This window comes from Engystomops pustulosus, chromosome 4, assembly GCF_040894005.1.
Source record: "Engystomops pustulosus chromosome 4, aEngPut4.maternal, whole genome shotgun sequence".
NCBI classification, from domain to species: domain Eukaryota; kingdom Metazoa; phylum Chordata; class Amphibia; order Anura; family Leptodactylidae; genus Engystomops; species Engystomops pustulosus.
The window spans coordinates 4,848,352-4,860,829 of record NC_092414.1 but is presented as its reverse complement, the minus strand read 5'-3'; the positions used below and the strand labels follow the sequence as shown (position 1 = coordinate 4,860,829).

The window sequence follows — 12,478 nt, the reverse complement described above, 5'->3', positions numbered from 1 at the left end:
GTACAGGGATAATACACACAGTGATGTCACAGTACAGGGGATACTACACACAGTGATGTCACAGTACAGGGATAATACACACAGTGATGTCACAGTACAGGGGATACTACACACAGTGATGTCACAGTACAGGGATAATACACACAGCGATGTCACAGTACAGGGATAATACACACAGTGATGTCACAGTACAGGGATAATACACACAGCGATGTCACAGTACAGGGATAATACACACAGTGATGTCACAGTACAGGGGATACTACACACAGTGATGTCACAGTACAGGGATAATACACACAGCGATGTCACAGTACAGGGATAATACACACAGTGATGTCACAGCACAGGGATAATACACACAGTGATGTCACAGTACAGGGATAATACACACAGTGATGTCACAGTACAGGGATAATACACACAGTGATGTCACAGTACAGGGATAATACACACAGCGATGTCACAGTACAGGGATAATACACACAGCGATGTCACAGTACAGGGATAATACACACAGTGATGTCACAGTACAGGGGATACTACACACAGTGATGTCACAGTACAGGGATAATACACACAGCGATGTCACAGTACAGGGATAATACACACAGCGATGTCACAGTACAGGGATAATACACACAGCGATGTCACAGTACAGAGATAATACACACAGTGATGTCACAGTACAGGGATAATACACACAGTGATGTCACAGTACAGGGATAATACACACAGCGATGTCACAGTACAGGGATAATACACACAGTGATGTCACAGTACAGGGGATACTACACACAGTGATGTCACAGTACAGGGATAATACACACAGCGATGTCACAGTACAGGGATAATACACACAGCGATGTCACAGTACAGGATAATACCCACAGCGATGTCACAGTACAGAGATAATACACACAGTGATGTCACAGTACAAGATAATACACACAGTGATGTCACAGTACAGGGATAATACACACAGTGATGTCACAGTACAGGGATAATACACACAGTGATGTCACAGTACAAGATAATACACACAGTGATGTCACAGTACAGGGATAATACACACAGTGGTGTCACAGTACAGGGATAATACACACAGTGATGTCACAGTACAGGGATAGTACACAGCGATGTCACAGTACAGGATAATACACACAGTGATGTCACAGTACAGGGGTAATACACACAGTGGTGTCACAGTACAGGGATAATACACACAGTGATGTCACAGTACAGGGATAGTACACAGTGATGTCACAGTACAGGATAATACACACAGTGATGTCACAGTACAGGATAATACACACAGTGATGTCACAGTACAGGGATAATACACACAGCGATGTCACAGTACAGAGATAATACACACAGTGATGTCACAGTACAGATATAATACACACAGTGATGTATAATGTATGGGGGCCGCTCTGCTCACGGTCTCTCCCCTCTCTATGATAGATATATATTTGGATCCGGATCCTCCTGCAGATGTCGTTCCCTTCCTGACCACTAGGTGTCCCCCGTCCTCCTCTCTGAGCTGTCATACCTGTGTTGGCCGCTGGGTGTCCCCTGTGTCCCGGCTTTGTCTCCTCCCCCTGTGCTGCAGTACCGCAGGCGGCCGCCAGGTGTCCTCCTCTGCCCCCGGGCGCTGAGCAGCGGATTGCGGCGGCGGCTCGGGGTGTGCGGTACCGGCAGCGGCAGGAGGAGCAGGGCCCCGGGAGGATGCCGCCCGCTCCGCCCCGGTAACACAGGGGACATGGACCGGAGAGGAGCCCCGGCCGCCTGCACCATCCTCATCCTGGGGATCGGGCTGCAGCTGCACCGGGGGGTGGCGGAAGGTGAGTGCAGGGTGATGGGGGACCCCGATGTCTGCTGAGAGTGGTGTGCCCCTCATACTGCCTGCCTGTACCCCAACACTGCCCCTTTATACCCTAATGCTGCCCCTCATACTGCCCGGCTGTACCCCAATACTGCCCCCTTATACCCCAATACTGCCCCTTACACTGCCCGCCTGTACCCCAATACTGCCCCTCATACTGCCCGCCTGTACCCCAACACTGCCCCCTTATACCCCAATACTGCCCCTTACACTGCCCGCCTGTACCCCAATACTGCCCCTTATGCTGCCCGCCTGTACCCCAATACTGCCCCCTTATACCTCCAACACTGCCCCCTTATACCCCAATACTGCCCCTTATACCCCAATACTGCCCCTCATACTGCCCGCCTGTACCCCAATACTGCCCCTTTATACCCTAATGCTGCCCCTCATACTGCCCGCCTGTACCCCAACACTGCCCCTCATACTGCCCGCCAGTACCCCAACACTGCCCCTCATACTGCCCGCCAGTACCCCAACACTGCCCCTCATACTGCCCACCTGTACCCCAACACTGCCCCTCATACTGCCCGCCTGTACCCCAATACTGCCTGCATGTACTCCTACACTGCCCCTTATACTGCCCCCTATACCCCAATACTGCCCCTCATACTGCCAGCCTGTACCCCAATACTGCCCCTTTATACCCTAATGCTGCCCCTTACACTGCCCACCTGTACCCCAATACTGCCCGCATGTACTCCTACACTGCCCCTATACCCCAATACTGCCCCTATACTGCCCGCATGTACCCCAATACTGCCCCTTTATACCCTAATGCTGCCCTTCATACTGCCCGCCTGTACCCCAACACTGCCCCCTATACCCCAATACTGCCCCTCATACTGCCCCTCATACTGCCCGCCTGTACCCCAACATTGCCCCCTATACCCCAATACTGCCCCTCATACTGCCCGCCTGTACCCCAATACTGCCCCTTATACTGCCCGCCTGTACCCCAATACTGCCCCTTATACTGCCCGCCTGCACCCCAATACTGCCCCTTATACTGCCCGCCTGCACCCCAATACTGCCCCTTATACTGCCCGCCTGTACCCCAATACTGCCCCTTATACTGCCCGCCTGTACCCCAATACTGCCCCTTATACTGCCTGCACCCCAATACTGCCCTTCATACTGCCCACCTGTACCCCAATACTGCCCCCATATACCCCCAGTACTGCCCCTCATACTGCCCCCTTATACTCCCAATACTTCCCCTTATACTGCCCGTCTGTACCCCAATACTGCCCCATATACCCCCAATACTGCCCCTCATACTGCCTGCCTGTACCCCAATCCCGCCTCTTATACTGCCCGCCTGTACCCCAATACTGCCCCTTATACTGCCTGCACCCCAATACTGCCCTTCATACTGCCCACCTGTACCCCAATACTGCCCCCATATACCCCCAGTACTGCCCCTCATACTGCCCCCTTATACTCCCAATACTTCCCCTTATACTGCCCGTCTGTACCCCAATACTGCCCCATATACCCCCAATACTGCCCCTCATACTGCCCGCCTGTACCCCAATACTGCCTGCATGTACCCCAACACTGCCCCTTATACTGCCCCCTTATACCTCAACACTGCCCCTTATACTGCCCGCCTTTACCCCAATACTGCCCCTTATGCTGCCCGCCTGTACCCCAACACTGCTTATACCTCCAACACTGCCTCCTTGTACCCATAATACTGCATTCTCCTGATTCCCTCTCATACCCACAATACTAGGCCCTGACATCCATTATACCCCCCATACTGCCCCTTATACCTCCAATACTTCCCCTGTTACCCCCTATATTGCCCCTCATGCCTATTGTATCCCATGACGTATGTGGCTCCTCCTCAGATTGTGCTGTGCTGTGGCGCATCGGTACAAATTGGTAAAGATGGCCGCCGGTCACATGACTGAGACAGCACCTCCTCCCTTTTGTGTCATGGCCGCCGGTATGATGGTGGGGGGCAGTTCCAGGCCTCATCATGGCTGCTGATATATGGAGAATCACAGACAGAACGGAGAAATTGCTGCAGAAACACAGGGCCTGACTGCCCTATAGGAGCCTGTGTTTATAGATGAGACATGACCCTGCCCTAGAGGAGCTGTGTGTATGGATGAGACCTGACCCTGCCCTAGAGGAGCCTGTGTGTATAGATGAGACCTGACCCTGCCCTAGAGGAGCCTGTGTGTATAGATGAGACTTGACCCTGCCCTAGAGGAGCCTGTGTGTATGGATGAGACCTGACCCTGCCCTAGAGGAGCCTGTGTGTATAGATGAGACCTGACCCTGCCCTAGAGGAGCCTGTGTGTATAGATGAGACCTGACCCTGCCCTAGAGGAGCCTGTGTGTATAGATGAGACCTGACCCTGCCCTAGAGGAGCCTGTGTGTATAGATGAGACCTGACCCTGCCCTAGAGCAGCCTGTGTGTATGGATGAGGCCTGACCCTGTCCTAGAGGAGCCTGTGTGTATAGATGAGACCTGACCCTGCCCTAGAGGAGCCTGTGTGTATGGATGAGGCCTGACCCTGCCCTAGAGGAGCCTGTGTATATACATGAGACCTGGCCCTGCCCTAGAGGAGCCTGTGTGTATAGATGAGACCGGTCCCTGCCCTAGAGGAGCCTGTGTGTATAGATGAGACCGGTCCCTGCCCTAGAGCAGCCTGTGTTTATAGATAAGGCCTGACCCTGCCCTAGAGGAGCATGTGTTTATAGATGAGGCCTGACCCTGCCCTAGAGGAGCCTGTGTGTATAGATGAGACCTGACCCTGCCCTAGAGGAGCCTGTGTGTATAGATGAGACCTGACCCTGCCCTAGAGGAGCCTGTGTGTATAGATGAGACCTGACCCTGCCCTAGAGGAGCCTGTGTGTATAGATGAGACCTGACTCTGCCCTAGAGGAGCCTGTGTGTATAGATGAGACCTGACCCTGCCCTAAAGCAGCCTGTGTGTATAGATGAGACCTGACCCTGCCCTAGAGGAGCCTGTGTGTATCGATGAGACCTGACCCTGCCCTAGAGGAGCCTGTGTGTATAGATGAGACCTGACCCTGTCCTAGAGGAGCCTGTGTGTATAGATGAGACCTGACCCTGTCCTAGAGGAGCCTGTGTGTATAGATGAGACCTGACCCTGCCCTAGAGGAGCCTGTGTGTATGGATGAGGCCTGACCCTGCCCTAGAGGAGCCTGTGTATATACATGAGACCTGGCCCTGCCCTAGAGGAGCCTGTGTGTATAGATGAGACCGGTCCCTGCCCTAGAGGAGCCTGTGTGTATAGATGAGACCGGTCCCTGCCCTAGAGCAGCCTGTGTTTATAGATGAGGCCTGACCCTGCCCTAGAGGAGCATGTGTTTATAGATGAGGCCTGACCCTGCCCTAGAGGAGCCTGTGTGTATAGATGAGACCTGACCCTGCCCTAGAGGAGCCTGTGTGTATAGATGAGACCTGGCCCTGCCCTAGAGGAGCCTGTGTGTATAGATGAGTCCTGACCCTGTCCTAGAGGAGCCTGTGTGTATAGATGAGACCTGACCCTGTCCTAGAGGAGCCTGTGTCTATAGATGAAACCTGACCCTGCCCTAGAGGAGCCCGTGTGTATAGATGAGACCTGACCCTGCCCCAGAGGAGCCTGTGTGTATAGATGAGACCTGACCCTGCCCTAGAGGAGCCTGTGTGTATAGATGAGACCTGACCCTGCCCTAGAGGAGCCTGTGTGTATGGATGAGACTTGACCCTGCCCTAGAGGAGCCTGTGTGTATAGATGAGACTTGACCCTGCCCTAGAGGAGCCTGTGTGTATAGATGAGACTTGACCCTGCCCTAGAGGAGCCTGTGTGTATCGATGAGACTTGACCCTGCCCTAGAGGAGCCTGTGTGTATAGATGAGACCTGACCCTGCCCTAGAGGAGCCTGTGTTTATAGATGAGACCGGAGCCTGTGTGTATAGATGAGACCTGACCCTGCCCTAGAGGAGCCTGTGTGTATCAATGAGACCTGACCCTGCCCTAGAGGAGCCTGTGTGTATCGATGAGACTTGACCCTGCCCTAGAGGAGCCTGTGTGTATCGATGAGACCTGACCCTGCCCTAGAGGAGCCTGTGTGTATCGATGAGACTTGACCCTGCCCTAGAGGAGCCTGTGTGTATAGATGAGACCTGACCCTGTCCTAGAGGAGCCTGTGTGTATAGATGAGACCTGACCCTGTCCTAGAGGAGCCTGTGTGTATGGATGAGACCTGACCCTGCCCTAGAGGAGCCTGTGTGTATAGATGAGACCTGACCCTGCCCTAGAGGAGCCTGTGTGTATAGATGAGACCTGACCCTGCCCTAGAGGAGCCTGTGTGTATAGATGAGACCTGACCCTGCCCTAGAGGAGCCTGTGTGTATAGATAAGACCTGACCCTGCCCTAGAGGAGCCTGTGTGTATAGATGAGACCTGACCCTGCTCTAGAGGAGCCTGTGTGTATAGATGAGACCTGACCCTGCTCTAGAGGAGCCTGTGTGTATAGATGAGACCTGACCCTGCCCTAGAGGAGCCTGTATGTATAGATGAGACCTGACCCTGCCCTAGAGGAGCCTGTGTGTATAGATGAGACCTGACCCTGCCCTAGAGGAGCCTGTGTGTATAGATGAGACCTGACCCTGCCCTAGAGGAGCCTGTGTGTATCAATGAGACCTGACCCTGCCCTAGAGGAGCCTGTGTGTATCAATGAGACCTGACCCTGCCCTAGAGAAGCCTGTGTGTATGGATGAGACCTGACCCTGCTCTAGAGAAGCCTGTGTGTATGGATGAGACCTGACCCTGCCCTAGAGGAGCCTGTGTGTATAGATGAGACCTGACCCTGCCCTATAGGAGCCTGTGTGTATAGATGAGACCGGTCCCTGCCCTAGAGGAGCCTGTGTGTATAGATGAGACCTGACCCTGCCCTATAGGAGCCTGTGTGTATAGCTGAGACCTGACCCTGCCCTAGAGGAGCCTGTGTGTATAGATGAGACCTGACCCTGCCCTAGAGGAGCCTGTGTGTATTGATGAGACCTGACCCTGTAGTAGAGGAGCCTGTGTGTATCGATGAGACCTGACCCTGCCCTAGAGGAGCCTGTGTGTATAGATGAGACCTGACCTTCCCCTAGAGGTGCCTGTGTGTATAGATGAGACCTGACCCTGCCCTAGAGGAGCCTGTGTGTATAGATGAGTCCTGACCCTTCCCTAGAGGAGCCTGTGTGTATACATGAGACCTGACCCTGCCCTAGAGGAGCCTGTGTGTATAGATGAGACCTGACCCTGCCCTAGAGGAGCCTGTGTGTATAGATGAGGCCTGACCCTGCCCTAGAGAAGCCTGTGTGTATAGATGAGACCTGACCCTGCCCTAGAGGAGCCTGTGTGTATAGATGAGACCTGACCCTGCCCTAGAGGAGCCTGTGTGTATAGATGAGACCTGACCCTGCCCTAGAGGAGCCTGTGTGTATAGATGAGACCTGACCCTGCCCTAGAGGAGCCTGTGTGTATAGATGAGACCTGACGCTGCCCTAGAGGAGCCTGTGTGTATAGATGAGACCGGTCCCTGCCCTAGAGGAGCCTGTGTGTATAGATGAGACCGGTCCCTGCCCTAGAGGAGCCTGTGTGTATAGATGAGACCTGACCCTGCCCTAGAGGAGCCTGTGTGTATAGATGAGACCTGAGCCTGCCCTAGAGGAGCCTGTGTGTATAGATGAGACCTGAGCCTGCCCTAGAGGAGCCTGTGTGTATAGATGAGACCTGACCCTGCCCTAGAGGAGCCTGTGTGTATAGATGAGACCTGACCCTGCCCTAGAGGAGCCTGTGTGTATCGATGAGACCTGACCCTGCCCTAGAGGAGCCTGTGTGTATAGATGAGACCTGACCCTGCCCTAGAGGAGCCTGTGTGTATAGATGAGACCTGACCCTGCCCTAGAGGAGCTGTGTGTATAGATGAGACCTGACCCTGCCCTAGAGGAGCCTGTGTGTATGGATGAGGCCTGACCCTGCCCTAGAGGAGCCTGTGTGTATACATGAGACCTGGCCCTGCCCTAGAGGAGCCTGTGTGTATAGATGAGACCGGTCCCTGCCCTAGAGGATCCTGTGTGTATAGATGAGACCTGACCCTTCCCTAGAGGAGCCTGTGGGTATACATGAGACCTGACCCTGCCCTAGAGGAGCCTGTGTGTATAGATGAGACCTGACCCTGCCCTAGAGGAGCCTGTGTGTATAGATGAGGCCTGACCCTGCCCTAGAGGAGCCTGTGTGTATAGGTGAGACCTGACCCTGCCCTAGAGGAGCCTGTGTGTATAGATGAGACCTGACTCTGCCCTAGATGACCCTGTGTGTATCTATGAGACCTGACCCTGCCCTAGAGCAGCCTGTGTGTATAGATGAGACCTGACCCTGCCCTAGAGGAGCCTGTGTGTATAGATGAGGCCTGACTCTGCCCTAGAGGAGCCTGTGTGTATAGATGAGACCTGACCCTGCCCTAGAGGAGCCTGTGTGTATAGATGAGGCCTGACCCTGCCCTAGAGGAGCCTGTGTGTATAGATGAGACCTGACCCTGCCCTAGAGGAGCCTGTGTGTATAGATAAGACCTGACCCTGCCCTAGAGGAGCCTGTGTGTATAGATGAAACCTGACCCTGCCCTAGAGGAGCCTGTTTGTATGGATGAGGCCTGACCCTGCCCTAGAGGAGCCTGTGTGTATAGATGAGACCTGACCCTGCCCTAGAGGAGCCTGTGTGTATAGATGAGACCTGACCCTGCCCTAGAGGTGCCTGTGTGTATAGATGAGACCTGACCCTGCCCTAGAGGAGCCTGTGTGTATAGATGAGTCCTGACCCTGCCCTAGAGGAGCCTGTGTGTATAGATGAGTCCTGACCCTTCCCTAGAGGAGCCTGTGTGTATACATGAGACCTGACCCTGCCCTAGAGGAGCCTGTGTGTATAGATGAGACCTGACCCTGCCCTAGAGGAGCCTGTGTGTATAGATGAGGCCTGACCCTGCCCTAGAGGAGCCTGTGTGTATAGATGAGACCTGACCCTGCCCTAGAGGAGCCTGTGTGTATAGATGAGACCTGACCCTGCCCTAGAGGAGCCTGTGTGTATAGATGAGACCTGACCCTGCCCTAGAGGAGCCTGTGTGTATAGATGAGACCTGACGCTGCCCTAGAGGAGCCTGTGTGTATAGATGAGACCTGACCCTGCCCTAGAGGAGCCTGTGTGTATAGATGAGACCTGACCCTGCCCTAGAGGAGCCTGTGTGTATAGATGAGACCTGACCCTGCCCTAGAGGAGCCTGTGTGTATAGATGAGACCTGACCCTGCCCTAGAGGAGCCTGTGTGTATCGATGAGACCTGACCCTGCTCTAGAGGAGCCTGTGTGTATAGATGAGACCTGACCCTGCCCTAGAGGAGCTGTGTGTATAGATGAGACCTGACCCTGCCCTAGAGGAGCCTGTGTGTATAGATGAGACCTGACCCTGCCCTAGAGGAGCTGTGTGTATAGATGAGACCTGACCCTGCCCTAGAGGAGCCTGTGTGTATGGATGAGGCCTGACCCTACCCTCGAGGAGCCTGTGTGTATACATGAGACCTGGCCCTGCCCTAGAGGAGCCTGTGTGTATAGATGAGACCGGTCCCTGCCCTAGAGCAGCCTGTGTTTATAGATGAGACTTGGCCCTGCCCTAGAGGAGCCTGTGTGTATAGATGAGACCTGACCCTGCCCTAGATGACCCTGTGTGTATCTATGAGACCTGACCCTGCCCTAGAGCAGCCTGTGTGTATAGATGAGACCTGACCCTGCCCTAGAGCAGCCTGTGTTTATAGATGAGGCCTGACCCTGCCCTAGAGGAGCCTGTGTGTATAGATGAGACCTGGCCCTGCCCTAGAGGAGCCTGTGTGTATAGATGAGACCTGACCCTGCCCTAGATGACCCTGTGTGTATCTATGAGACCTGACCCTGCCCTAGAGCAGCCTGTGTGTATAGATGAGACCTGACCCTGCCCTAGAGGAGCCTGTGTGTATAGATGAGACCTGACCCTGCCCTAGAGGAGCTGTGTGTATAGATGAGACCTGACCCTGCCCTAGAGGAGCCTGTGTGTATGGATGAGGCCTGAGCCTGTGTGTATGGATGAGGCCTGACCCTGCCCTAGAGGAGCCTGTGTGTATACATGAGACCTGGCCCTGCCCTAGAGGAGCCTGTGTGTATAGATGAGACCTGACCTTGCCCTAGAGGAGCCTGTGTGTATAGATGAGGCCTGACCCTGCCCTAGAGGAGCCTGTGTGTATAGATGAGACCTGACCCTGCCCTAGAGGAGCCTGTGTGTATAGATGAGACCTGACCCTGCCCTAGAGGAGCCTGTGTGTATAGATGAGGCCTGACCCTGCCCTAGAGGAGCCTGTGTGTATAGATGAGACCTGACCCTGCCCTAGAGGAGCCTGTTTGTATGGATGAGGCCTGACCCTGCCCTAGAGGAGCCTGTGTGTATAGATGAGACCTGACCCTGCCCTAGAGGAGCCTGTGTGTATAGATGAGACCTGACCCTGCCCTAGAGCAGCCTGTGTGTATAGATGAGACCTGACCCTGCCCTAGAGGAGCCTGTGTGTATAGATGAGACCTGACCCTGCCCTAGAGGAGCCTGTGTGTATAGATGAGACCTGACCCTGCCCTAGAGGAGCCTGTGTGTATCAATGAGACCTGACCCTGCCCTAGAGGAGCCTGTGTGTATCAATGAGACCTGACCCTGCCCTAGAGAAGCCTGTGTGTATGGATGAGACCTGACCCTGCCCTAGAGGAGCCTGTATGTATAGATGAGACCTGACCCTGCCCTAGAGGAGCCTGTGTGTATAGATGAGACCTGACCCTGCCCTATAGGAGCCTGTGTGTATAGATGAGACCGGTCCCTGCCCTAGAGGAGCCTGTGTGTATACATGAGACCTGGCCCTGCCCTAGAGGAGCCTGTGTGTATAGATGAGACCGGTCCCTGCCCTAGAGCAGCCTGTGTTTATAGATGAGGCCTGACCCTGCCCTAGAGGAGCCTGTGTGTATAGATGAGACCTGACCCTGCCCTAGAGGAGCCTGTGTGTATAGATGAGACCTGGCCCTGCCCTAGAGGAGCCTGTGTGTATAGATGAGACCTGACCCTGCCCTAGAGGAGCCTGTGTGTATAGATGAGACCTGACCTTCCCCTAGAGGTGCCTGTGTGTATAGATGAGACCTGACCCTGCCCTTGAGGAGCCTGTGTGTATAGATGAGTCCTGACCCTGCCCTAGAGGAGCCTGTGTGTATAGATGAGTCCTGACCCTTCCCTAGAGGAGCCTGTGTGTATACATGAGACCTGACCCTGCCCTAGAGGAGCCTGTGTGTATAGATGAGACCTGACCCTGCCCTAGAGGAGCCTGTGTGTATAGATGAGACCTGACCCTGCCCTAGAGGAGCCTGTGTGTATAGATGAGACCTGACCCTGCCCTAGAGGAGCCTGTGTGTATAAATGAGACCTGACCCTGCCCTAGAGGAGCCTGTGTGTATAGCTGAGACCTGACCCTGCCCTAGAGGAGCCTGTGTGTATAGATGAGACCTGACCCTGCCCTAGAGGAGCCTGTGTGTATAGATGAGACCTGACGCTGCCCTAGAGGAGCCTGTGTGTATAGATGAGACCGGTCCCTGCCCTAGAGGAGCCTGTGTGTATAGATGAGACCTGAGCCTGCCCTAGAGGAGCCTGTGTGTATAGATGAGACCTGAGCCTGCCCTAGAGGAGCCTGTGTGTATAGATGAGACCTGACCCTGCCCTAGAGGAGCCTGTGTGTATAGATGAGACCTGACCCTGCCCTAGAGGAGCCTGTGTGTATCGATGAGACCTGACCCTGCTCTAGAGGAGCCTGTGTTTATAGATGAGGCCTGACCCTGCCCTAGAGGAGCCTGTGTGTATAGATGAGACCTGACCCTGCCCTAGAGGAGCCTGTGTGTATAGATGAGACCTGGCCCTGCCCTAGAGGAGCCTGTGTGTATAGATGAGACCTGACCCTGCCCTAGATGACCCTGTGTGTATCTATGAGACCTGACCCTGCCCTAGAGCAGCCTGTGTGTATAGATGAGACCTGGCCCTGCCCTAGAGGAGCCTGTGTGTATAGATGAGACCTGACCCTGCCCTAGATGACCCTGTGTGTATCTATGAGACCTGACCCTGCCCTAGAGCAGCCTGTGTGTATAGATGAGACCTGACCCTGCCCTAGAGGAGCCTGAGTGTATAGATGAGACCTGACCCTGCCCTAGAGGAGCTGTGTGTATAGATGAGACCTGACCCTGCCCTAGAGGAGCCTGTGTGTATGGATGAGGCCTGAGCCTGTGTGTATGGATGAGGCCTGACCCTGCCCTAGAGGAGCCTGTGTGTATACATGAGACCTGGCCCTGCCCTAGAGGAGCCTGTGTGTATAGATGAGACCTGACCCTGCCCTAGAGGAGCCTGTGTGTATAGATGAGGCCTGACCCTGCCCTAGAGGAGCCTGTGTGTATAGATGAGACCTGACCCTGCCCTAGAGGAGCCTGTGTGTATAGATGAGAACTGACCCTGCCCTAGAGGAGCCTGTGTGTATAGA

At 54.3% G+C, this 12,478-nt stretch overlaps 1 protein-coding gene across 4 annotated transcripts in view; it reads left to right on the top strand.

Moving 5' to 3' along the window:
• Positions 1 to 1,637: 1,637 nt before the first annotated feature.
• Positions 1,638 to 12,478, top strand: part of KIAA1549 (KIAA1549 ortholog) — a 71,500-nt gene continuing 60,659 nt past the window's right edge. For all 4 annotated transcript variants that reach the window (XM_072144837.1, XM_072144834.1, XM_072144833.1 and 1 more), the window contains exon 1: positions 1,638 to 1,847. In XM_072144837.1, the coding sequence (XP_072000938.1) occupies positions 1,766 to 1,847 (82 nt within the window). In that variant the 5' untranslated portion in view covers positions 1,638 to 1,765. The remainder of the gene's footprint in view (positions 1,848 to 12,478) is intronic.